This window comes from Acinonyx jubatus, chromosome C1 (genome assembly GCF_027475565.1).
Source record: "Acinonyx jubatus isolate Ajub_Pintada_27869175 chromosome C1, VMU_Ajub_asm_v1.0, whole genome shotgun sequence".
NCBI classification, from domain to species: Eukaryota; Metazoa; Chordata; class Mammalia; order Carnivora; family Felidae; genus Acinonyx; species Acinonyx jubatus.
In genome coordinates this window covers 106,006,815-106,033,160 of record NC_069381.1, presented here as the reverse complement: position 1 = coordinate 106,033,160, position 26,346 = coordinate 106,006,815, and the positions used below count along the sequence as shown (strand labels likewise).

The following is a 26,346-nucleotide window of genomic DNA, read 5'->3' as shown; positions in this document are numbered from 1 at the left end:
AAGCCATCACCTTAAATACCATCATTAACTAAAGACAAAAGATGTTGGGGGCAGGAATTCAGTTGTGGGAGGTTCCCAGGAAAAGTACAGCAAACAAGGGCAAAGTTAAGCAGATATAAGTTATTGCTTTCTCCAGTGATAGCAGCTTCTGGAGATTGACAGTCACACCTGCATCCTAGTGCTGAAGGAGACACCCTTACAAGTGGAGATTTCCCTATTCATGTAAGTGTCTCTTACAAAAGTGTGACTTCTTGGTTTTCAGAACTTCTCATGGCTCTTGTGTATTTCCTTATAAAATAACCAGCCTGGAATAACCAATATGCCAAAAAGGCGTATCTTAGGGTAGCAAAGTTTGACCCACTCAAGGCCAAGAAGTTCCCAGATGTTGGGTTGGCTGGACTTCCCAAAGGCTGGGGATGAGGAAGCAGCTCAGGGAGCCTTGGGCAATTATGCTCTTTCCCAGGGAGGCGGAACCTGGGCTTATTCACAGGGTGACGCCTTGCTCTCAGTTTGAGTCTGGTCTCTCCCAGTTACTCTGGGTGCCCTGCACGGAGCCTCCTGGAAGCTTCAGAACTCTGTCCCCTCTTCACCTTCTATTAGGAACCCAGGTGTTCTTCTTCTATCCAGAAAGCCAGGACCCAGGTGCTCCCTTACCAGGGAGGGAGTGCCCTCTGGTGAGAGGCGTCCTAAAGGCCTGGGAGGAGGCAGATGGAGGAGAGCAGGGCCAGAAGCCAAGTCTGAAGGAAGGAACTGCCAGCCAATGAAGGGCGGGCTGCCTGTGCCCTGACCTGCGGGGCTGGGACAGCACGGGACCCATAGGTATTTCTGAGTGTGAGTGTGAGTGTGTTCCTTGTTGAGAAGCCCTCTCCCTTGGAAGGGACTGGACTCTTCTATCTGGCTAAAATATTAATATGGTGGAGAAAGTTCCTTGATCTTCCCTTTTGAACTCTTCCTCCAAATAAAAAAATTCTATTTTAAATTATACTAAATGAGTTTAGTTCTACCATGCCTGGATCTTTCCTGCCAAGGTTGTGTGTCCTGGAGTTAACTCTACTCAATTTCTTTCCTTTCTGTCTAGCTCTGAATCCCTATTGATTATGTTTCACTTGGTCCTTATTCTGCTATTGCATCTTTATTTTAAGGATACAGAATTCATAGCAGTGTGAACCAAGGCAGATGAACTCTGGCACCAGGCAGGGTTGTGATTGGAGGTGGGGGTGGGAGGTGCCACTAGTCTCTGCCCTGGTGTGATGAGGGGCTGGGCTCAAGCCTTGTAATTTCAGCTGTGTGATGTGACAAGCTCAGGACAGCATTTGCCACTTAAACACTCATGGTTGGGAAATTACCATGAGCAAGTGACCAGGATCCAAACCTTCTGTTGACCAGAATTGATTGCTGGTTTCTAAATAGCTTTGCAAAAGGCCAACCTGTTTTCTGGGAGGCCAGCCACAGGGCTCCATATTGGACAAGCTAATCCTTACCTCTCATTTGGCTAAAGAGGAAGGCTGACACTTTCCCACATGTTTCCTACTCTCATCTGCAATTGGCTCATTTCCTCTTAAGTGACAGTTTTTCCCAAATGAATGGAATACTGGGTATTATTAACCAAGAGATTGCTGGTCCTGATCCAGGAAGTTCCTATATGCTCAGGTCTTAAGACATGGTTCTAAACATTTTCCATCTGGGGACTACTGATTATAATATAAAAACTCTGGAGGACAATGATATACCTCATTTTATCTGAAACTTCCCTCTCTCATTTCTCAGTAGGATAACCAGGAGAAAAGTTGATGTTTTGTTGTCATCTTGGGGAACTGGTATTTCATTTTGATTGAGCATAAGCAAGCAATTCATTTCTGCCCAAGAGAACCAAAAAGATTCCTGCAGCCAGAAGAGACCACAGAGATACTGGGGTTTAACCTCTTGGGCCCACGTTGAGAATCTCCAGCATCAAAAACTTGGACAGACTGTGGCAAAGTTCCAGGCAGAGGCTGTGGAGACATACCTGGGTATGAATCCTGATCTGCCACTACTGGTTGGGTAACTTTGGGCAAGAGCTGCTAGCACCCTCAACTTTACTGAGCACCTGCTGAGGGTTAGGCTCTGTGCTGAGGACCCTGAGACCTCTAGGCAGGTGCTGGCTCTCAGTTTGGTTGAGAGGCAGGCAGGGGTGCCATGCAGTGGGGTGGGTACCCTGTTTGAGGAGTGAGCACAGCTGGGTTAACTGTTGACATCTCTTCCAGGGCCAAGGTTCACACTAACCCTGTTGGCACCCTGGGACCACATGAGGATGCTGCTGTGGCTTCTTATTTTCCCTGCTTGGGATTTTGGGGCTTGGGGTGAGTTTTCTTTCATTGGGTCAGAAGTGCCTTTCGTACTAATTGTAAGTCATCCTCCTTATCGCTCATTGATTGTTCCTTCTGGCCAGTCCTTGGCTCCCCATTAGAGCCTAGCTCAGGTGTCCCCTGCCCTACTGAGAGTGGCGCCAGTCCTCAGTAGTCTCCTCAGTCTGCCCAGCACACCTTGGCTTTAGTTTCATGGTCATGAATTTGCTCCTTGATGATTTCACAGAAGGACAGAATGGAGGCCCTTAGTGAACTTGACTTACAGACAAGGATACGAGCTGGGCTCCATTGCAGCAGTGACTTATCCAAGGTCATCTGACAGCTTTGGAGAGGTCACCAAGTATAGTGGCAGTGAACGCAGCTTGGGTCATACAGCCTAGGTCGGAACCAAGCCCATGGCTTAAACCCATATCATCTTAGACAAGTAACTTAACTTCTTTGAGCCTTAGTTTCTCCTCTGTTTTGAGGGAGTGGTTAATTTTCTTTGCTTATCACATATACGTGTTTTAAGCCACAGATCTGGTAAGGCTCTTGAAAGTGCTTGGTAAACTATAGAGCTGCCCTGTGGGAGGTGATGTTAGTGACACTGCTGGTTCTAGTAGGTTTTGCTCCTATGATCTCTGGTACTAAACAGGCAGAGGAGAATGAGGCATGTTGATGATGACTAATCCTCAGTTAATGCCATCTCAAAAATCTAGTTTGTGAGGTCAGTCACAACAATCTGCAAATTTCTGTATTTCAAGAACCTTGTCTGGATCAATACATGCTTGATACATGTGTACATGTTACTACCAAATGATGATGACCACCTTGGTATGTGACCCTCTGATCTGAACAAAGGTATGTAGGTGAGCCAGGAGAGCTAGAGCTGCTCAGATGAGGGGGCAGGAGAGATGGCAATTCCCCTGGAATGGAGGGAATTTGGGAGGGCATGAAGGTCTCACTGGGGCAGATGTGGGAGGCAGAGGTGGGGTGAAGCCAGAAACATCTGTAGTTCTCTTTTGCGTTGTTTCCTAGAAGATGTCAGGGGACTTGGGGGAGTGGAGAGGCTGTGGACTTTGGGGTGGGGATGTCGAGTCTATTCCTTTTCATTGGTCCAGGTATTCTCCAAGGACCAGCACTAAGTGCAATGTTCCTTTGCAGGGGATTCCCCACTGTTCTCCTGGAATGAAACCCAAGCCAGAGGATTATCAGAGGGGCTTCTAGACTTTTTTGTTGGCATCTCTCAGCTCATTCACAAGGGTCAAAATGGTGAGGTGGTTTGGGGTTAGCTAGGGATCCTCAGGTAGCCAGAAGTGTTTCTCGGGACTTAATTATACTTGGGCTGGGTTGGTAGGTGGGGTTGAATCCCACAAAGCTCCCATGGATTGCCATGAATCCTCAGGCAAAGGTGGGTTCCAGGAAGGAGGGAAAACCCAGGGACTAAGAACAAGGCCCCCAGTCTCCAGCTGTCAGTAGAAGGGTAGAGACACCCTATCCCTCAGAAAGCTCCCAGATGCTTCCAACATAAAGATAGTAAGTGAGTCCTCAGGGGTCCTGGGGTCCTGTGCAGGGCTCTCAGCCCTGTCTACAGTGCATTTTCACATGGGAGAAAGACATGTACCTGATGCTCAGGGAACTTCCTAAGGGCTCGAATCTGAGGAGCTTTCCTCAGAGAGTCACCGTTCTGAGGGGAGGCCCAGACAATAGACAGGTCAGAGACCCAGGGCAAATGCCAGTGAGGACAATGCATTCATACTGGGGTGCTTTAAGAGATGGCAGCTCAGAGTCCCATGGTTAGCACAGAGTGTCACAGGGGCTACTTTCTGGAGGTGGGAAGTGCAAAGCAGGCCAGGGTAAGGCTGAGGGGGTTTGTCCTTTAGGATATACAATGAGGGAATGTATGAAAACCAAGACAGCTTTACTTCTGATGCTGATGTAGAGTCTGCATGGGGACTGCTTTTAGCCAGAATAGGCTATGGAGATGAGAAGGGGGGCTGTGGGTGGTGGAGGCATCCAGGGGACTCTCCCAGGCCTGCAGAAGAAATAGTAGTGCTTGCTGTATGCCATCCTGTGGTCCCCTTGCAGAAGCTCCCACCATTGTCTCCCGCAAGGAGTGGGGAGCGAGATCACAGACCTGCAGGGCCCAGCTGACACAACCTGTGGCCTATGTCATCATGAACCAGCTCACAGGGATGGAGTGCCAGGAGCAGGATGTTTGCAGCCAGAGGCTTCGGGGCTTTCAGTCCCATTCTGTCTACACCAAAGGCTGGTGCGACGTGGCCTACAAGTAAGCAAATGGGTGGGTCCTGGAGCCACATTCAAGTCTGCCTCTGAGGGGGCCACCCAATTTCCCTCATCTAGTTTCCCATCTTCCCATTCATGTTGCTTTTATAATGAATAAAAAATGTTAAAACAAATGAACAAAATCCAGAATCCTCAGAGGTGTTTAGGAAGGATGGCTCAGAGCCATTTATTCAAAGATGGTCTCAGACACTGGAGGATTCTGGAATAAGTAAGGGAGGTTGTGTAATAACTACAGTTGCCCATGGAGCATGTAGAATATTACAGTTTACAAAGGTCTTCACAAGCATTACCTAGGCCCTCCCATCCACTCTGAGGAATGGGTGAGAGAATGGGAGAACTTTACCACCCCCTCTGTCAAAGGTACGGATGCCACTGTCTAGAGAAGACAATTTGTTAAGTTAGGGAGTGGGACCTAGAGCTGTTTCCAGACTGCCTACTGATCCAGCAGTCTACACAAAGACAGTGAGGAGCATTCTCCCACTGGGTTCCTTGGAGGGCCAAGTCACACTGAGGTCTGATCTCACAGGGAATGGTGGTGGGGATCGAGAGGGGAGAGCCCCATGTTAAAACAAATGTGATGCATGGAGAGATCCTGAGGTTGTGTATCAAGTGTCCACTCAGGATTACCAGTGGAGGCCCAGAAACTCTTCCTTTCCCCCTTAATAATGAGGATAAGAGCGCCTGGGTGGCTCATTTGGTTCAGCATCTGACTTGTTTTCAGCTCAGGTCATGATCTCATGGTTTGTGAGATGGAGCGAGCTTCAGTCATTGGGCTCTGCACTGACAGTGGTGATCCTGCTTGGGACTCTCTCTCTTCCTCTCTCTCTGCCCCTCTCCACATGCACACCCACTATCTTTCTCTCAAAATAAATAAATATAAACTTAAAAAAATTTTTTATGAGGATATGTATATAGACACACATAATCTCCAGTTTGTACGGTACAGCTGAGTGTTGCCATAAGGGACAGTTCACATTGGACTAACCGAAGGCTGCTGAAGAGTGACAGAGATACTTACTGAAAGTCTGGGCAGCAAAGTCTTCCCAGATCAGTGGGCATACTGAGGCCCCACCCGATCCCCAGGCCATGTCAGTGCAGGGTGGGAGGTGGGCTCACCTCCATTCAGGGTCTTTAGGCATCCTTGAGAAAGTGTTCTTTCTGTGCTCCATTTGCTATGGAAACTCACAGTCTATTAAGAGTAGAATATGGCAAGAGCTGTGAAAACATAATTTCTGAAGAGTGTAGTTGGGAAATGGAGAGTAAGAAAGTTAGAGAGACAGAAAGGAGGCAGGAGGTAGAGCAAAATAATAGATATATTGTTTTTAAAAGAAACTGAAAAAAAGGAATATTCTAAACAAATTTCTGTGATACAGAAGAGCTTACAGGAATTCCTAAAGAGAAACTGAAGATAAAGCCAATTTTAAGGGATTCCTGAACTCCAACTGTTTATTTTATTTATTTATTATTATTATTTTTTAATGTTTATTTTTGACAGAGAGAGAGAATTACAGAACATGAGAGGGGGAGGGGCAGAGGGAGAGGAAGACTCAGAATCTGAAGCAGGCTCCAAGCTCTGAGCTGTCAGCACAGAGCCCGATGCAGGGCTCAAACTCACAAACCACGAGATCATGACCTGAGCTGAAGTCAGACGCTCAACCGACTGAGCCACCCAGGCACCTCTCCAGTTGTTTATTTTAAATGTTCATGTGCTTTCTCCTATAATTAAAAAATAGGATGGATGAGTTTTCATTGCCCTGGAAAAGTGTTGAAATAATGTTCTCAGGTGTTTAAGAGTCACACATTTGAATTCCACTTTGAACCAACCGAATATATTTTTTTAATTTTTTAAAAATGTTTATTTATTTTTGAGAAAGAGTGAGACAGAGCATGAACAGGGGAGGGGCAGAGAAAGAGAGAGAGGGAGACACAGAATCTGAAGCACACTCCAGGCTCCGAGCTGTCAGCACAGAGCCGGATGAAGGCTCGAATCCATGAACTGGGGGATCACGACCTGAGCCGAAGCCGGATGCCTAACTGACTGAGCCACGCAGGCACCCTAGAACCAACTATTTTTTTAATTAAAAATTTTTTTTACCTTTATTTATTTTTGAGAGACAGAGAGACAGAGCACAAGTGGGGAGGGGCAGAGAGAGGACACAGAATCCAAAGCAGGCTCCAGGCTCTGAGCTGTCAGCACAGAGCCCAATGCAGGGCTCGAACTCACAAACCATGAGATCATGACCTAAGCTGAAGTTGGATGTTCAACCAACTGAGCCACCCAGGCGCCCCACCAACTGAGTATTTTTAAAGTGAGGTTCTGGGACACACAAGTAAGCTAAGTCACAACATAATTTAAAGTATATTCCCACATCTCTTGGAAATTTAAATGGGTTATCTATGTCCCACTGTTAGGTAATTAAAACATAGTACTTATTGATGAGCGTTTAAAACACTTTTCCACTCTGAGGGTGGGTGAGAGGTCTTTAATTTGCCTTTAAATCCATGTTTCCTTGCCCTGCAGCTTCCTGATTGGGGACGATGGCAGGGTGTATGAAGGTGTCGGCTGGGATGTCCAAGGCATGCATACCCAGGGCTACAACAACATCTCCCTGGGAATTGCCTTCTTTGGCAATAAGATAGGTAATGGTTGTCCCCTCGGACCTTCTGCCAGAGAGTTTTCCACACTGTCTTCCTCCACTCCCTTGTCTTAACACTCTTGTCTCTCCAGTCTACAACATACTGGTCCTCTCTAACCATCACCCTTCTCTCTCTCTCTCTGTCTCTCTTTTAATGTTTATTTTTGAGAGAGAGAAATAGAGCATGACTGGGGGAGGGGCGGGGGGGGGGGAGACACAGAATCCAAAGCAGGCTCTAGCCTCTGAGCTGCCAGCACAGACCCTGATGCAAGGCTCAAACCCACGAACTGTGAGATCATGACCTCAGCTGAAGTCAGACACTTAACCAACTGGGCCACCCAGGTGCCCCATCCCTTCTTTTGAGTTCTTTTCTCCCTTGGATTCTATGATATAGCTTTTTTGTTGTTGTTGTTCTCTTCTTCCTCTCTGGTCTGTACTCCTGTTTGGTAGCTGAAGCCACCACTGACACCGCTTAAGCTCTCAGTTCTTACCATCACTTCTGGAGTCTGATGTTGTATGGCACTGAGTCTATACCTATGGATGGCAGAGGCAGAAAAACATGGCTTCTCTCTTGCTGGAACAGCAGAATCCATCCAGAGCTGGCAGCAATGAGGTCTGGGAAATGTAGTTTGAGGTTTCTAGCCCCTGCGAAACAGAGGAGAGCTCAAGAAAAAAATGGAGTTAAGAGCTAGTAAGTGAATAACTGGAACCTGCCAGGATCCTCATTTGCCAACTGGGGCTAGGAATAGCATTTATCTTGGAGGTTTTCAGTGAGAATTATATGAGTTAATGGATATAAAGTGCACTTGCCACATGCCTGATTGTGGGAGTTCCTAAATTTTGTTCCCTTTTCCTGCATGCTAAGGCATACCTGATTTAGTCAAGTTGGCCTTCCTTTGCATGTAGCTTTAATTGCTGCCCAACTCTTTCACCTAGAGATGGAGTATAAATAAGGTCCTAGTTTGGCAATTGGAAGAGGTCACCAATTTGGCTTCTAAGAGCTCCGTCCAAGTAGCTCCTTGTCTCTTAGGCCCCATTTTGGCTACTGGATTTGTTTCCTGTCTTCCAATCTATCAGTTATTCAGACCTAGGTGACTTCTTATCCTCTCCCAGGTCTAGATCAGGATGGAATGTCTTGCTGACAGTTCTTGGTCCCACATTATCCTCTTTTAGGAAGCAGTCTAAGCCCTGCCGCCTTATCAGCTGCAGAGGACCTGATATCCTATGCCATCCAGAAGGGTCATCTGTCACCCAGGTATATTCAGCTACTCATCTTGAATGAAGAGGTCTGTCTGGTCCCTCAAAAGCCAGTGATGCCTAGGAAAGGTAAGACCCTCAATCTTGCCTCACCTTCCTGCCAGTTATCACTCAACCATATTAGGGAATGCTGTGTCCTATTGGTGTTCACTGGCTTCTTGGATCAAGAACACCTCATGCTGAGATCCAAAAAATTCTGACAGGCTAGTTTCCTGGCCTCCTCTCCTTCCCACTAGTGTGATATAGCCGTGAGACCATTCTTGTTAGCAATATGTATGTGCACACACTTTCATTCAAGCAACAAATATTAACTGAATACGAGGCACTATTCTAGGAACTGAGAACACAGCTGTGAACAAATATACAAATCTTCATATTTCAGTGAAGAAAGACAGAAAATGAAGACCTCAACAAGTAAAATACATATGATGTCAGATTGCATCAAAGCTATGGAGAAAAAGGAAACATATAATGGGATGGGGTAAACATTTATACAGTTTTGTGTATAGCAGGTGAGTACACACACATACACACACACACACACAGCATTCTAAGAGCAAAACCCAGCCATCCTGCAGCATGACCACACACCGAGAAAAATGAGTTAGCAGGTAACACTGACATCAGAGTGAATATTCCAAGAAGTAGGGTAATAAAAATCATGTGCTATTTTGGAGTGAGCAAGCAGTGACCTAAAAACAGTACAATATATCTAGCTTTCTGCTAGAGTGGACCTTTTCTTGGACTCAAGGATATTTTTATTAAGCTTTTTTTTTAAACTAAGTTTTTAATAAAATGCTTCTGGCTTTCAGATGGATGCTATCTTCAATAATGATATTTTTAGCATTTGTAGAGTTTTTTATATATTTTGAATTATTTCCATATACACATGATCAGTTCAGAGTCACAGCTGATTTCTTCACATTGTCCTGTTTCATAGGTCCACACACCTGCATAAATGTGCAATATATCAAGTAGGTAGGCAATACATCAAGCAGGTAGGCATACTTTGTCTTTTGAATAAAATGGCCATGCCTCTGTACAATCAACAGTCCTTCCCCTTATGTTCATATAATGATTTCCACAGTTGTTATCAGAACCTATAAATTTTTGCCTCTGTCCCTTAGCTCCAGGCACATGACCCAGAAAGTTCCTGTCTGGACTTTCCTAAATTCCAAAGCTTGAGCTTACATCAGGAAGTGGCAATGGGTGCCAGAGGTTGGGGAGACTGAGAAGGAATCCAGCCTGCAGTTATGAGTTTGCCCATAAGTAGGTGTGTTCCCATGCTCTTGGTTTTTTACCTTACCACAGCTTGCCCCAACATCATTTCACGGTCAGTATGGGAAGCCAGAGAGACACACTGCCCTAAAATGAGCCTCCCAGCGAAATATGTCATCATCATCCACACCGCTGGTACAACCTGCAATGTATCCATGGATTGCCATATTCGTGTCCGAGATACACAATCCTTCCACATGGACACACAGCACTTCTGTGACATTGGATATCAGTAAGTGGGATTGAAAACATGCCCTCCTCTTGTTGGGATGAGCACTGGGTGTTGTTTGGAAACCAATTTGACAATAAATTAATGTTAAAAAAGAAAAGAAAACATGCCCTTCTATTCTTCAGGACTGTAGGAGGAAGGCTGGGGAAGGAACTGATATTTATTGGACCCTTCTTTGGTAGTGGGTGCTTCACATAAAACATCACATTTTATTCAAGTCTCTGGACTGAGTATCAGTTAGATCATAGCTAAGGGTTAGTTATCTCTCCTGGGCATATTCTCTATGAGTGGTTGGAAAGACTCTGAAAAGACATTAACAACAATAATGATAAAGCAAGACCATGAGACCCTTACGGAAGGCCATTGGAGGATTGTGCCTTTTTATGCAATCCCTTCCAACCACTCAGGGTCACAGGCCCTACTCACCTCCTACCTTACTCTGGCCCAACCTCAAACTTGCTCCCTCTGATGTTAGAATCCTATAATAACTCTGGTATAGTTTACTCCATTTTATAGATACACAAACTTTTCACCTTCCTGGGCCTCTTTTGCCTCATCTCTGCAACAGGAACAATAATACTTTATCTATTTGAAGATACAGAGTGAAGTAAAAATGTTCTTTTTTGGTTCCTTTAATGCCAGATCTATAATAAAGAAACACATTAAGTTAGTGGAATGGCAGAAGCCACTTGGAAGATGACTTGGAATTTTCATGGAAAGAATTTAGGTTTAGCATATGATAAATTTCAATTACTCATCCATGACTTAGTTACAATAAAACCATAGTCTCAGATAGATATGTGTCTTTTGCATATGTGTCATTCTGGGCTGGTTGCTGTTCTCCTTTTAACTCCCATTTTAAAAGTAGCCTTTGCCATCTAGATGTCTTCTTTAAAGAAATGTCTGTTCATATCTCCTGCCTATTTCAAATTGGATTATTTATTTTTTTGGTGTTGAGTTGTATAAGTTCTTTATATACTTTGGATACTAACCCTTTATTGTATATGTCATTTGCAAATATCTTCTGCCATCCCATATGTTGTCTTTTGGTTTTGTTGACTGTTTCCTTCTCTATGCAGCTTTTTATTTTGATGTAGTTCCAATAGTTTATTTTTGCTTTTGTTTTCCTTGCCTCAGGAGACATATCTAGAGAGATGTTGCTATGGCCGATATCAGAGAAATTACTGCCTATGCTCTCTTATAGTATTTTTATGGTTTCAGGTCTCACATTTAGGTATTTAATCAATTTTAAGTGGAATTTAAGAAACAAAAAAATAAACAAAAGAAAAAGAAGATAGATAAACCAAGAAACAGACTCTCAATTATTGAGAACAAACTGATGGTTTGTTACAGAGAGGAGGTGGATGGGGGATGGGTAAAACAGGTGATGGGGATTAAGAGTACACTTATGATGGGCACTGAATAATGTATAGAATTGTTGAATCACTATTTTGTACAACTGAAACTAATATAACACTATATGTTAAATGTACCAAAATTAAAATTAAAGACTTAATTAAAAAATTAAAAGCAGCCTTTGCAAACAGGAGGAAACAGTTGCTGCATTTTGCAGGATTTCCCACAGCCTTGCTATGATTAATTAGCACAGACGAGAGAGTTGTTCATAAATTTGGAAATTCCAAATGGCAAATGCTCAGGGAATGTTAGTTTTCCTTTTTCATTCAGTCTTCAAGGACTTCATCTTCATTCCTTGATTTTACGGTATCTCCCTTTCACTCCAGCCTCATGGTGTGTTATCTCTAACATTGAATGGGCTCCAGTTAGGACCTTCTTGATCACCATTTTCTAACATTTTAACCAATATTTATTGAGTGTCTGCTATGTGCCTGATGCTTGGCAAGATAGATATGGCTCCTTCCCTCATGGAGTACTACAGGGAAGACAGTGAATAGTAATGACAATCCTTCATGTTAGACACTGTGACAGATAAGGAACAGGATATGCAGAGGATGAGCTTCTAACAAGACTTTGGTGGAGTTGGCAGTAATAGGAAAGGGCTTCCAGAGGGAGGGGTATCAAGGCTCTGATGTGGGTAAGGAATGGGGATTAGTGGGGCAAATAAGGGTGAGGAGTGCTCCAGGTAAGGGGAGCAGCATGCTCTCTGGGGTCCAGAGAGGGCATATCCTTGAGGAACTAAAGGAGCTTAATTCATATCTAGAAATACATTTCAGCAAGAGGACTGGTGAGAGGTAAGGCTGGAGAAGCCAACAGAACTCAGACTGACTCTATTTGAAAGGCAACTGGAAGTCATGCCTAATGATTGGATTTGTATTTTAGAAAAAGCACTTGAGGTGCTGTTTCAGGAATGGATAGGAGGTAAACCTCTGGGCAGGGAGCTATTGAAGTAATCCAGACAACAGGTTATGGTGACTTGGAGCAGTATGATAGCAGTTGGCATAGAGAAATGGAGGAATCAAGGTCAGAGATATAGCCACGTATCCTGATAAACCATGACCAATGATTGGATGGGACTGGGAGAGGGAGAGAGAGGGGGAGGCAGTAAGATGATGTCCACTTTTTTTGGCTGAGGAAATTGCAGAAGATGGGTTCATTTGGACATGTTGATTTTTATAGATAGTAATTAAAGCCATTGGACTGGGCAACTGTCCCAGGAGAATATGCTGAGTGACAAGAGAGAAGGGGAAGGCCAGAATCCTGAGGAGCACCATATTTTAGGAAAAGGAGGTGGATGGAAGAGAGCCCTAGGTGGGGGGAGCAGCAGAGTAGAGGAAAATAGGAGGGTGTGGGCTCCTGGAAGCGCTGGGGTGAGAACATTTAAAGAAGAGTGTGGCTAACAGGGTCAATGTAACCAGAACAAAAACAAGTTTCCATTGTACTAGTATCAAGACAGTCACTGGTCACCTTGGTGGTGTCAGACTCAGTGGAGTTGTGGGAACAAAACCATGTTGGAATGGGCGGAAGTTGCTGTTATTGCTTGGGATTATCTTCACTTCTTGGGTTCAGCGATTATGGAGTTTTTGTTGTTGCTGTTGTTGTTTGGTCTCATACACATTGGCACATAAGAGACGTTCACTCTATACCTGATAAATGGAAGAAAGACTGAATTAATGATTTAAGGGGTGAATGAAGCTAATAGTGACTTTCTCTATTTTCCTTTGTCCAACCCCAGCTTCCTGGTGGGACAGAATGGTGGTGTGTATGAAGGAGTTGGCTGGCATATCCAAGGCTCTCACACCTATGGATACAATGATATTGCCTTAGGAATTGCCTTCATAGGCAACTTTGTAGGTAAGGGGTGAGCATGAAGCAGAGAACATTCTAGGGGGATGAAGTTTAATATACAATGTCTGGGAAGCATGGGGGAAAAGGCAACATTGAGGTACCTGGCAGTGTGTTTAGAACATTTCAGCTTTAAAGTGGACTCTCAATATAGGGCACAGGTCCCCCAGAGTCCCTGCCAGGCAGAACTTTCCCCCAAATTCACCTGTCCCCATACTCAGCCCTGTCTTTATAGCCATATGCAAGGCAAGGATGGATCAAGAGAGAACACCATCCTTTGCAAATATGGTGTTTTTCTGGCTCATTTGGCAAATGTATTCTCCTCCCTGGTGAATGTTGGGGAGCCCCACTGCCTGCTATGGCAAAGCAGTGGATGGTCCAGTGGTGCCATGTCTGCCTCACGGTGCTTGCTGAGGAGTGTTGTGTTGTACTGGAGCTCTCTTCTAGAGTAGTTTTGAACTTTCTGGAAGGAGCTTTGCAAGGAGGAATCAGAGAACAAAATGACTTTGTTTTCTCTTTGTGCTTGGCTGCCACAATTAATGTGAATTTGTTGGTTATGGTAGTGGTAGGTATGGTAGGGGTGGGGACAGTGGGAGACTGGAATCTAGGAGCTTGTCCCTTCCCTAAGCATGTAAACTTAAGACCCTAAAACTGATGGGAAAATGTGTTTTGCAGAAAAGCCGCCCAATGCTGCAGCCCTGGAGGCAGCCCAGAACCTGATCCAGTGTGCAGTGGACAAGGGGTATTTAACTCCCAACTACCTGTTGGTGGGGCACAGTGATATTGTCAATACACTGTCTCCTGGGAAAGCTTTGTACAACATCATTAAGACTTGGCCTCATTTCAAACACTGAAGGAGCCCCTGCTCCTTCTGAGATTGCTTCTCCTACCGGGCTACTAGGTCTCCCCTGTCCTCACCCTCTATCCTGACTCAACACCTGGTGTTGTCCCCTCCATGTCAGCCCCATCCTGCCCCTCCTTTCTCAGGTTAGGATGATCCTCTCCTGCTAGCACCACCCGCCAGCAGCCCCAAACCCTAGAGCTGGGCATACCCAGCCTTTGAGTGAGCCCCACCTTCCTCACTCCTCATTTTCTCCTCCCCTGGGTGCCCAGCTCCTAAGCCAGGTGGGAAGATGGGCTGATCCTTGTTTGACTTCTCGTTCCCTCTCTGGCTGCCCCTCTGCCCCATGTACCTTCCCCTGCCATCTACCCAGCAGTCCCCAAGCTTCACACAGGACCCAGGTCAAGGCCCAAAGCCCCTCTCTGCTCACACACCCACTTGTCCCCATGTGGATGCAGCCCTTATCTTAGGGCTCATTGCTTACAGGTGTGGTTGTTCTCTCCACTGGATTGTGAGGCTCTCCAGGTTTATTTGCCCCCATATCCTTGATTCCTCAGCAGTGTCTGGAGTCTTGTGTGTGCTATAGATGTTTGTTGGAGAGGTGGATGAATAAACAAATGTGTGTGTCAAGTCCCTGCTTCCCTTTCCAATCTGTTCCACCAGCCCCTCTTTTTGGAGACACCTTCTGGGACTGTCCCCCATCCTGCCATTCTCTCTCTGTTGTTGCCCCTCCCAGTCTGAGGCTCAGAGCCAGCTCTTGTCGCTTATCTATAATGGTGCCACTAGGGTACTGTGTCCTGTCCACCCCAAGTTCCCTGAGGGCAGACAGTAGTCCTCTAGGCCCAACTGGGCTGTGTCTACACAAGCCACCTGTGCCTGTAGCCTTCCCTTGCCCTCCTGTGCCCGCTGGCCTTATGTCTACAGGGCTGTAGACTTCCCCATCTCCCCCAGAACTCATCAAGGCCTCTTCAAATCAACAACACTGCATGGTCTGGATTACTGTCTCCTCCATATTATTGACTTTTATTGGTCTCACCCACACAATCTGAGTAAAAGCAGAGCACTCAGCTGTCAAATGCTTTTTTAAAGGCAAATTCTGAGGCAGCCCATTCTGTTCAGTTGGCTCTTCTGAGTCCTTGGTATAGAAAATTTCTTCCCAACTCCCCTTAATCATGTGAAGCAGGGTTCATAGTACCCCTCACCACATCAGAGGATTGTTGTGAGGATTAAGTGAATTAAAATGTGTTGATGTCTAAGACCTCATGGTTGGCATATGATAATGTTTTCATTAAAGTTTGTGGAGCTATGGTTATTCTTGTTGCTATTGCTGTGACTTTGTCCCAGGCAATAGCTTGTGTAGGGGTCAAGAGGAGGCTGTCCCAAAGTGTGCCTCTTGGGCATACCGATTATTTTAACTGAAAGTCACATCAGGGGCACCTGGGTGGCTTAGTCCATTAAGTGGCGACTTCCATTCAGGTCATGATCTCGAGGTTTCTCTAGTTTCTCTAGCAGAGTCCTCTCTGCTGTCAGCATGGAGCCTTCTTGGGATCCTGTTCCCCTGTTTCTCTGCCCCTCCCCCACTTGCACGCTCACTCGTGCGCTCTCTTTCTCTCTCAAAAATAAATAAACATTTAATAAAGTCACTTCAGAGACAGCCTGTGCAAGAAGGACACTCAGACCCTCCTCCGCCCCCCTGAGAGAAGGAATACATCTCCCATGTGAAAGGTACCCTCCCTGTAGCAGGAACGAAAGAGAGGAGGCTGTATAACAACGCTTGTTACTTTTTACTAATTTACCACCCCGGCCCAAAATCTGTTTAGAATCCCTTACGAATTGAAGCTCCCAGTGTTAAGTTTTCTTGATCCTGTCAATACCTCACAGACTTATTGTCTATTTGTCTGAAAAGTGTAAAAACTGCCTGCATGGTTATTTCTTTGGTCTTGATTTCATTCCTGGACCTCTGTGCACACTTAATAAAACTTTGGTTTTTTTCCTACTGTTAATCTGTGTCCTGTAAATTTAATTGTTAGTCCAGCAAAGACCTTGAGGGTAGAGAAGAACTTTCTCTTTCCTTCAGTATCTACTAGTCCTATTTGCATCAGGAAGGATGTGCCTTTGCAGGCACCAGCTGAGGCAGCCCCCAGGAGTCTGGCACTCCCTAGGAGAGCAGGCTGGCCTGAAGCTTGGGGCGCACAGGCCTTGGCAGGTCTGACAGAGTCCATGGTGAAGGAGGGACACCTTTTTCACAGTGTCTGGCTGTCAGGTTGTGAGGGGCTCTAAAGGTCATCTTGACAGTTGTTTTCAACAACTGTAAGCTGGGGGGGAAAAGCCAAATGAAGTTTTATTTGATTCCAGAATAAAATACTACTCTGGCTAATGCCCCACATTTTATTAAAAACTGAACCCAAAAGGGCCAGACAACCTGTTCAAGTTCATTCAGTGAGTTAAAGAAAAGAAGGAGCATGGCACCATTTCCTTCATACTTCTGGTCAAAATCATTTTATGGTCCCTCCTTTCTGACAGGGTAACGTAAAAAACTCAGCATGGCAACCAGGGCTTTCTACAATCTCACTCCAGGTTACCTTTTCCCATAGAATGAGCCCAAGTGGTCAAGGTATGGGCTCGCTTCTTGGGCTTGCCCATCTTGGAGCCTTTGCCCATGCTGTCCCTGCCCTGCTCTTGACTACTGCAATTCCACCAGCTTTTAAGACACTTATCCAGGCTAGTTCTTCCAGAAGGCTTCTTGCTTCTTCAGACCAGAAGTCACATTTTCCTCCCCCAAGTGCCCATGAACTTTACCTGGGGCTTGTGGTTGCTCATCACTGCTCACCCCCTTCTCCCTCCCAACCCTGACTCTCCAGGCTGTGCCTCACCTGTCAGGGCTCAGGATCTCCAAGAGCACACTGAGGACACCTTTGTGTCTGAGCAAGAAGGGAAGGGCAGAAGCTACACCCGGGCAGGGCTGAGTGAACACAGGCAGCATTCCCAGTCTGGGAGGGCGGCTGCTTTTCCCTCAGCTGGGCCTGAGATATTTGTCAGACTGGAAAATCCCCATGTCTTCACACTGACTGAAACTACCCACTGTTGCAGCCCATTAGATTTCTCACAGGTTCCTTCCATCTTCATTCCAGGCCATTCATTGCTCCCACCTTCCAGTGCCCCATCCCCATCAGTGAGAGTTGGGGAAAAACATTCTTCACCACCAAAGTTCCCTTACTACTCTTGGAGGCTTCTGTGCCCTTCTCACTGTGGAGGCCACAGCCAGGGGTGGGGGTGGCCACTCCCCTGCCTAGCCCCCACCTGTGCTCCCTGGCTCTTCCTCTGTCTCTTTGGCTTCTTTCTTCCCCACTTTGACTGTGTTTTTCTCTCTCTTTTGTATCTGTCTTCCTCCCACCTGTGCCTGTCTCTTTTTCTTCTTCTCTCATGCTGCCTCCCCTTCTCTCCTCAGTGCTTCTCATTTTCTTTCTTTGTCTGCCCTTCTACTTCTGTGTCCGCCCTGCTTTTGCCCTTTTCTCTTTTCCTTTCTCCAGCATGCAGAATATGGCAGCATGAAAGCAACAGCCAAAAGGGGTCTGAGACTGTAGACCCCTGCCACTTCACCCACCCTGCCCCAGGGCTGCCAGGTGGCTCTGGGGAATGCACACATTTTCCAGAGCTTAGAGCCACACAGAAGCAGAGGCGGGACAGGTGTTTCTGGCTCAGCAGGTTCTGCCTGGCAGGGCTGACTAAGGGCAAGGCCTTAATTAGAAATGCTGGCTGGGAGAGAAGGGAAGGTGTTATTATCTGGGAAGAGTGGTAGGTGGGGGTGGAGGTCCTGTGAGGTGTGGCAGGGACTTCTGAGGGACTTTCTGCAGAGGCTAGAGTAAGAAGTGCCTCCCCATGGTAGGGAGCTGGTAGTTCCTTCCTCAAGGTGTCTGGGAGCCCTTTGGTACCCAAGAGTGATGCAGCTGTCTGTATGTGCGGTGAGCTGGGAAATTTCTTAACTCATCCTCCAGGCTCAGCTTGTTGAGTTCCTTCTGCTCAGAATCCATCTCTTGAGTCCCCCAAATTAGAATTCTCCTATTCGGTTCTTCTTTGGCACTCTGTTCATTGGTAATTATTTTTTACATAATTATAAATCTGTGTGTGTACCCATGTGTATATATGTTTTATATGGTCTGACTGACCCACTAAATTATGAGTTATGAGAGTGGGGACCATGTTTCCCCCATTCATGTCTGTATCTCTTCCTAGTGCATAGTAAGTGCTTGGTAAACATTTTAGACATGCAGAATTCCAAGGGGGAACAAGTGCTGTGATTGTTTAATGACTTGTCTTGGAGCAAGTGGCAAGTGTTTGGTCTGTCCTGGATGGGGTCCCTTCCACTGGCTCATCACACGGAGGGTGGGAGAGGGGGAAGGAGCCAGGGTGTGAAGATGGGGGGATCAGAAGGAAACTGACCTGGGGTCAAACCAGATCACAACAGAGCCACAGAGTGGACACCCACACATGGATAATTGAGATAGCTGAGTGCCTACTAGTATTCAGTGGTCTTTTCTTTATGCAGTTGGGCACATGATATACATGATTTCATTTAATCTTCAAGACAGCTCTGTAGGGCTCTTTGACAGCTGAGGAAACTGAGGCTGGGCTTAGAGAGATTATGTCACCTTCCTGTTTTTAATTTTTTTGATTTTTGATTTTTTTAATTTTATTTTTTAAATTTACATCCAAATTAGCATATAGTGCCACAATGATTTCATAAGTAGATTCCTCAATGTCCCTTACCCACTTAGCCCATCCCCCCTCCCAGTAACCCTCTGTTTGTTCTCCATATTTAAGAGTCTCTTATGTTATCCCCCTCCCTGTTTTTATATTATTTTTGCTTCCCTTCCCTTATGTTCATCTGTTTTTTCTCTTGAAGTCCTCATATGAGTGAAGTCATATGATATTTGTCTTTGACTGACCAATTTCGCTTAGCATAATACCCTCTAGTTCCATCCATGTAGTTGTAAATGGCAAGATTTTATTCCTTTTGATTCCCAAGTAATACTCTATTGTATATATATACCACATCTTCTTTATCCATTCATCCATCGATGGACATTTGGGCTCTTTCCATACTTTGGCTATTGTTGGTAGTGCTGCTATAAACATTTGGGTGCATGTGTCCCTTTGAAACCGCACACCTGTGTCCCATGGATAAATGCCTAGTAGTGCAATTGTTGGGTCATAGGGTAGTTCTATTTTTAGTTTTTTGAGGAACCTCCATACTGTTTTCCAGAGTGGCTGCACCAGCTTGCATTCCCACCAGCAATGCAAAAGAGATCTATGCCACCTTCGTAAAGTCACATAGCTAGTGCATGCCAGCACTGAGGTGAGTTTCTGTTCCCCAGGTTGTTCTCTAGGTTGCTCACATTCCTTTTACAATGGGTAGAAAAAATACCCAAGGATCCTTTACTCAAAGTTCACTGGACAATATTCTTTAATTTATAAGGTGATACCTGCAAAATCCTGTGTAAATGGTGTAGTTCTGAATCCATGTTGTAATAGTGACAGCATCGGCAAAGAAACAAACAAACAGACTCATATACAGAGAACAAACTGGTAGTTGCCAGAGGGGAGGTTGGTGGGGGGGATGGGTGAAATAGATAAAGGGGATTAAAAGGTACAAACTTCCTGTTATAAATAAATAAGTCACGGAGATGAGAATACAGCATAAGGAATATAGTCAGTAATATTGTAATAACATGTGGTGACAGATGTTGACTACACTTACTGTGGAGAGCACTGAGTAATGTACAGATTGTTGAATCACTGTCTTGTACACCCAAAACTCATATAGCATTGCATGTCAATTATACTTCTATAAAAATAATATTAGCAATGCATTCCAAGGCTGCCTTTTGGTTACACTGTCTGTCCCACTGGCCCAGTGGATCCTTCTATCACAACTGCCTCTAACCTACTTCTTGCCCTCACCAGGCCCATTTTTCAACCTAAGTGTGGGACTCCAGTTTGTCCTGATTTAGTGTTAAAGAAGTATTTCCTCATAGTTAAAATCTGTTGAAATCTTTTGGATTTTTATTTCATCATTGTCTATGAGTCATAGCTCCTTCTTCAGCATTTTATTCAAATCCTTCATGGTCACCTCCCAGACATCCACAGGCGTTGGACAACCAGATCCAGGCACTCCTACATACATTGCCCCATTTGACCTCTGCAAAAAGGTGCAAGGAGGGCACTGTGCTCCCATTTCCCAGATGAATAACTGAGGAGATGTGGTCAAGGACCTAGATTGAGGTCCCTCTCCCTGCACCACCATTGCCTTGTATAGAAATCTACCTTGAGGATGCTAATCATCTGCTAGTCACAAATCTCTGCTATTTGTTGCAGAAACTACAAATATGATAGCAAGTGCTATTGATCATTTACTCCCTATAATTCTGCAAGTGCTAAAGGGAGACACAAATTGTGGCTAAAGTGTATGTGTGTGTGAGGTGTGCTGTGTGTGGTTTGTGGGGTGTGTGGGGGGTGGGTGTGTGGATGTGGATGTGTGTGATATGTGTGTGGTATATATGTGTGTGTGGTGTATGTAGGTGTGTGTGTGTGTGGTATATATGTGTGTATGGTGTGTGTAGTGTATGTGTGGTGTGTGTATGTGTTGTGTATATGTGTGTGGTATGTGTGTGGTACATATGTGTGGTGTGTGTGTGGTGTGTATCTGTGTGGTGTGTGGTATGTGTGTGTGTTGTATGTGTGGTGGTGTGTGTATGATATATATGTGTTGTGTGTGTTGTATCTGTGTGGTGTGTGGTATGTGTGTGTGGAGTATGTGTGGTGTATATGTGGGTGTGTGTGGGTATGTGGTGTGTGTGTGTGTGTGTGTGTGGTGTGACAATGCCATTTTTCATTCCTATCAATTAGTCCATTTCATTATGGAGCACCCATAGACATTTCACTTTATATCAGTATTCTTATGAACTCCAGATATGGAATTTTTATTCTTGTTTTTTACTAAATTTAACTCCATTCTTAACTATTCTCCCTTCTTCTCTCATGTCATGAGATTCATGTATGCATCTTCTGGTATGTATTAGGTGTACATCTTCTGGTCTGGTGGCCATGGATCTGGATGTGGCCCCTTAACTCTTCAAGTTGTCTTTGGGCATTCCAGCCTGTTACTGACGCAGGCACACAGGGAATAGTGTATGTATATATAGTAAGCCAGATATGACAGGTCCAAGGACTTTTCTGAGTGATGTGTAGCTTGTGGAGGGTGGATAGAGCTTCATGATCTGTAGACTTCTGGTGTTTGAGGAAATTAAAGGTACATGGCTACTTAAAATCAGAGAATCTTGGTTTGGATTCTAGCCCAGTGAAGCCAAGGATACTTGTTGAACTCTTTTGCTTTGTTATTCTGTCAAATTTAGGTAATGAAATTCTCTGGGTTGGTATTTAAAAGGGAAAAGAGGAAGAACTTGCAATGTTACAACTAAGCGGAAGTATAAAATACCACATATTCTCACGCTTGAGTAACCTAACTTATGGAAGTTTTCATCTGGAGATAGGAGGAGGGGGGATACACTAAGGAAGTGACATGAGTTGAGATAGGGTCCTACTGGTCATGGGCTGTGGTTCTCAGGGCCTTCTCTGTCTGGAATGTTCTCCCACACCCCCCTCCATTTTTTTTTGCCTGGCCAATTTCTATACATTCTTTAGTTCCTGGTCTAAACATCATGTCTTCAGAGAGGAAATCTCCCCCTACCATCCACTAACCACATACTCTTTCAGAACTTGCTACTTTCCAACACTGCTTGATTTGGAACTATATCTTTTTTTTAAAATTTTTTTAATGTTTATTTATTTTTGAGAAAGAGTGAGTGAGTGAGTGCCAGTGGGGGAGGGGCAGATAGAGGGAAAGAGAGAGAGAGAGAGAGAAGGAGACACAGAATCCGAAGCAGGCTCCAGGCTCTTCTGAGCTGTCAGCAGAGAGCCCGACACAGGGCTCGAATCCACGAGCTGTGAGATCATGATCTGAGCCAAAGTTGGACGCTCAACCAACAGACCTACTCAGGCGCCCCAGGAACTGTATCTTTAATGCTGCGATTTTCATTTCATAACTGTTTTTCTTACTAGACATTAGATTTATGAGGCCAGGGACCTCCCCAGTGTATCCCTAGCTCCTGAGATGGTGTCAGGTACAGTAGCACATAATGGCAGCCCAACACATATTTGTGGAACCAATGAATATCCTTGGTATCTTCTCTGCAGCAGTGGGGTTGAATTAGGTAACCCGGGTATTTTCCAGTTATAGGGGTCCCAGTGTGTGCTCTGACTCCCTTAGAGGTTAGGGTAGAAGGTGGGTGAAGAAACAAAGCAGAAGGGAGCTGGAATCCTGCCCCAGTGTGACCAGGAGAGGGTGCAGGCGGGCTGGCTTCCTGGCCGGGCCTGTGGGGGGGGGGGGTGGTGGGGAGTGCATGCAAGCCCTGGTGGGTGTGGAGTTGGAGCATCTGAGGCCAGCACATGGGTCCTGGCAGGCACAGGCACAGGCACAGGCACAGGGAGGAGGGGAGAATGGTAGGAGACGCGGGCAGACCTGTTGGGGCACTTGCTGCAAGGGCATATCACGGTGTATCGCGTGTCGGCATCTTGTACTTGTGGCCACAAAACTTCTTGGCACATCAGATGACCAGTGGCAAGGTGGCCTGTCCTGAGATGGAGGTCACAGAGGAGCCCTGCCCGCCATCCTGATAGGTTCCCAGCACTGCCCTGGGGCAAATCTGCTTGCTTTAGTTGGCTTCTGCTTCCTGGGCCCTCACAAACAGCCCCACATTCCACTTCCTTCTCCAGGCTTCCCTCCCCACCCTCTTACTCTCACCTTCCTGCAACCTTGCAAATATGCCTGCAACCCCATTCCCAACGTTCTCTTCACATCAGTCTCTGGGGGGAGAGACTTCCGTTAAGGTCCAACTTCCGTTAAGGTCCAACTTTCTACACCTTCCCTTGATTTCCTGCTGCACTCCTTTGGGATCTGCCTTTTTAACTTATCACTTTACCTCCCAAATTTACATTTATAGCCAAAACATCTATTTTGAGCAAAAGTTCCAATTCTAAATCTGTGCTTTTTTCCATTTGGATATCTAATGGCATCATAAACATTCATGCCTGAAACTGAGCTCCTGATAGAACTTCTAAAACAGCTCCTTCCAGTCTTCCCCAGCTCAGTAAAGGGAAATACCATGCTTCTAGTTGCTCAGGCCAAAGCCCTTGGGCAACCCCTTCCTTTCTCTCATTTTCTTCATCTGTCTGATTCTACCTTCAAAGTGCATTCAGCATTCAGCCACTTGTCAGCACCTCCTTTACTGCCACTCTGGTTCAGGTCACCACCATCTGTCACTTGAAATGATGCACTGGTCTCCTAATTGATCTGCTAAATATGCTGTCCTCAGCCCTGGAACCTATTCTCAATACATAAGCCAGAGAGATCTATTGAAATCCAAGTCAGATCACAATTCTCCTCTACTCAGAACCCTCTGATGGTTTCCCATTTCGCTCAGAGTAAGAGCCCAAGTTCTTATAGGCCTCAAAGATCTTACACAAACTGGCTCCTTGTTTTGCTTCCAGCTACCTCTGCTACTACCTCTCCTCTCTTTCACTTCACTCCAGCCTTACTGGCCTCCTCCACCGCACACACACACACACACACACACACGCATGCACACACACACACACTCAGTGATGCTGTTTCATCCATTTGTAATACAGTTAGATTTAAAAATTACATTATGCATTCTATTTTGGAATTTTTCTTTCCTCCTAAATTTTTTTTTTAATTGCATACACTTAGGATCATTCTTGCTAACATAAATTTCAAAGGGTTTTGACAAAGCACAAGTGCAGTATCGCACAGAATAGTTTCACTTCTCTCCAAATCCTCTCTGGTTCACCTACTCAACCCTCTCCTCAGACCCTGAACCCCTGACAACCACTGATCTTTTTACTATCTCTATAGTTTTGCCTTTTTCAAAATGCCATGTAATTAGAATCATACAGTAGACAGCCCTTTCAGACTAGCTTTTTCCCCTTATCAGTATGCATTTAAGAGCCACCCAAGTCCATTTCTTTTTAACTGATGAGTAACTGACGTACCACAGGTGATGTAGCCACCTATCAAAGGGCATCTTGGTTGCTTTGGTTTTTAGAGATTATGGATAAAACTGCTATAAGTTTTTGTCTGTACATAAGTTTTCAAATCAGTTGGATAGGTCCCTAGAAGCATGACTGCTAGTTAATATGTATTTAACTGTATTTAACTTTGTGAGATTATTATCTTCCAAAAGAGTTATACTATTTTGTGTTTCCAAAGCATTCAGCAATGAATGAAAGTGTCTGTTGCTCCTCATCCTCTCCAGCTCAGTTTGTTTTTTTCAGATTCTAGGCATCCCAATAGATATGTAGTAGTATCTCATCACTGTTTTAGTTTGCAATTCCTTAATGATAGATGGTGATCCCTTTCTGAGCTCCAGATCCATTTGTGCAATGGACTGAGCAATGACCGTCCTAGCTCTCACGTGTCCAGCAGTGAATGTACCTCGTTTCCCCCAAAGCCTTTTCAAGGTGGAAAACTCCATGGCTCTCTTTCCTCCTCCTCTTCATCCACACCAAGTGTGGAAGGCAGTACTGATACTGGCTCAGGACTTACAGTTTGGAGCTGGACTGACACTGAAGCCACATCTAAGCCCCAAGGTTATTATGAGGACTGCACAAGATAATGCAGATGAAGTGCTTACAAGCAATTAGCTGTAGTCTTCTGGTTATGAGCTAAGAAATGTCTCCTGACTCTAATCTCTCCTTTCCTTTCCCATGCCTCAGTTAATTCCATCATTTCTCAGCCAAGTACTTCATTAGTCCCATTATTGCCTCTTCATTTTTCAGAATGCTTATGATGCAACCTTTCTTAAAACAAAGAAAGCAGTCAAACAAACAAAAAAGCCTGATCTGTCAGGCTCTTGTTGGGGTCTTGTTACTCATAGTATGATATGAAAACTTCTTATCTTGGGATACCGGGCATTTCATTCTCTGCTCTCAGACCTCCCTCCCTTCCTTCCTCATTCCCTTGATTCTCTCTTGTCTGAGCCAACACACCTCTTCCCTGAATATACCAGACCCATTCTCAGGTCTGCCTTTGAACATGTTGTTCCATCTCCTTGGGTGTTCCTTCCCTTGCTCCTCTGCCTGATAACCTGATGGCACTTAAAAAACCCAGCACAAACATCACATCTTCTATTTATCCTTCCTCCATCCTCTAAGACAGAGGTCCTTGATTTGAGACCCTGGAAACTCTTGCTTTTCATTCTGTGTTAGGATTTTGCCTTATTTCCTAATATCACCTGTGAAGTTGTGGGCTTTGAGGAGGGTGACATTCTGTATTATTTTGAGATGATCCTCCAGCCTATAAGGGATCAATAAACATCTGTGGCATGATTCATAAACTAATGGTATTGTTATCTATATGCTTTCCCACTAGAAGTTGAGTTCCAGAAAGGCTAGGACCTGTGTCCATCTACCTTTGTGTCTTCACGATCGAACCCATTCCTGAATGTGGTAGTTGCTTAATAGCTTGTGTGAGTGAGCAGGAAAGTGAGAAAATGAGCTCATGAATAAGGGCAAAAGGATGCCCTCAGGTTACAGTTGCATGGATGATCCTAGAGTGTGAGGGGCTCAGGCTGAGTTAGATCCCAGCAAAAGATCTGGGAGTCTGCTGGAGGTTCCTTGAAGCAGAATTGCCTTAGTCTGTGGGAATGTCTTCCTGGTTTTTCCCTCCAAACCCTGTCCCCCATCCATTCCTCCTCTACCATGATGGGGTTTTGCTTGATCCTAAGGTGATGTTAAAATAGACAAGAAAAATAATAGAAATAAAAATAAGCTTGGTGTCTTAGATTAATCTCTTGGAACCTCAGTTTTTTCATCTGCATCTATAAGATAGTTGCTGTGGGAAATTCATTCTGTTTACAACAGTGATGGAATGACAATCCTTTTAGTAGTATGAAAATGTTTGTTGGTCTTAATTGACACATTTTGTTTCTCTTAATATTTTGGTATTTTCTTTAAAATGCAAGTGGCTTCAGAAAGCTGATGACCAAGTGGGTCTCAATAAATGCCAATGAGGAGTCCAAGATGGCCCAGCTACTAAGGGAACAGGCAAACAGCCCATCTGACTTCAAAGCCAGT

The 26,346-nt window shown here is 45.0% G+C and overlaps 1 protein-coding gene across 2 annotated transcripts; it reads left to right on the top strand.

Moving 5' to 3' along the window:
* Nucleotides 1-88: 88 nt before the first annotated feature.
* PGLYRP3 (peptidoglycan recognition protein 3) lies at nt 89-16,529 on the top strand. Of its 2 annotated transcripts, none has more exons than XM_053214831.1 (10): nt 89-819; nt 1,771-2,009; nt 2,244-2,339; nt 3,489-3,596; nt 4,413-4,614; nt 7,153-7,271; nt 8,441-8,593; nt 9,836-10,034; nt 13,183-13,301; nt 13,968-16,529. In XM_053214831.1, the coding sequence occupies exons 3-10, from the start codon at nt 2,285-2,287 to the stop codon at nt 14,144-14,146; spliced, it is 1,134 nt and encodes a 377-aa protein (XP_053070806.1). In that variant the 5' UTR covers nt 89-819; nt 1,771-2,009; nt 2,244-2,284; the 3' UTR covers nt 14,147-16,529. The 2 variants fall into 2 exon arrangements, with proteins under 2 accessions (XP_053070806.1, XP_014940261.2); XM_015084775.3 differs by having other exon boundaries at nt 1,768-2,009.
* Nucleotides 16,530-26,346: the final 9,817 nt, after the last annotated feature.

Coding starts and splice junctions, on each gene's coding strand:
- PGLYRP3 (XM_053214831.1), top strand. CDS start 2,285: ATGAGGATGCTGCTGTGGCTTCTTATTTTCCCTGCTTGGGATTTTGGG. Junction 10,035..13,182: donor TTCTGTGACATTGGATATCA/GTAAGTGGGATT, acceptor GTCCAACCCCAG/CTTCCTGGTGGGACAGAATG. Junction 13,302..13,967: donor CTTCATAGGCAACTTTGTAG/GTAAGGGGTGAG, acceptor TGTGTTTTGCAG/AAAAGCCGCCCAATGCTGCA.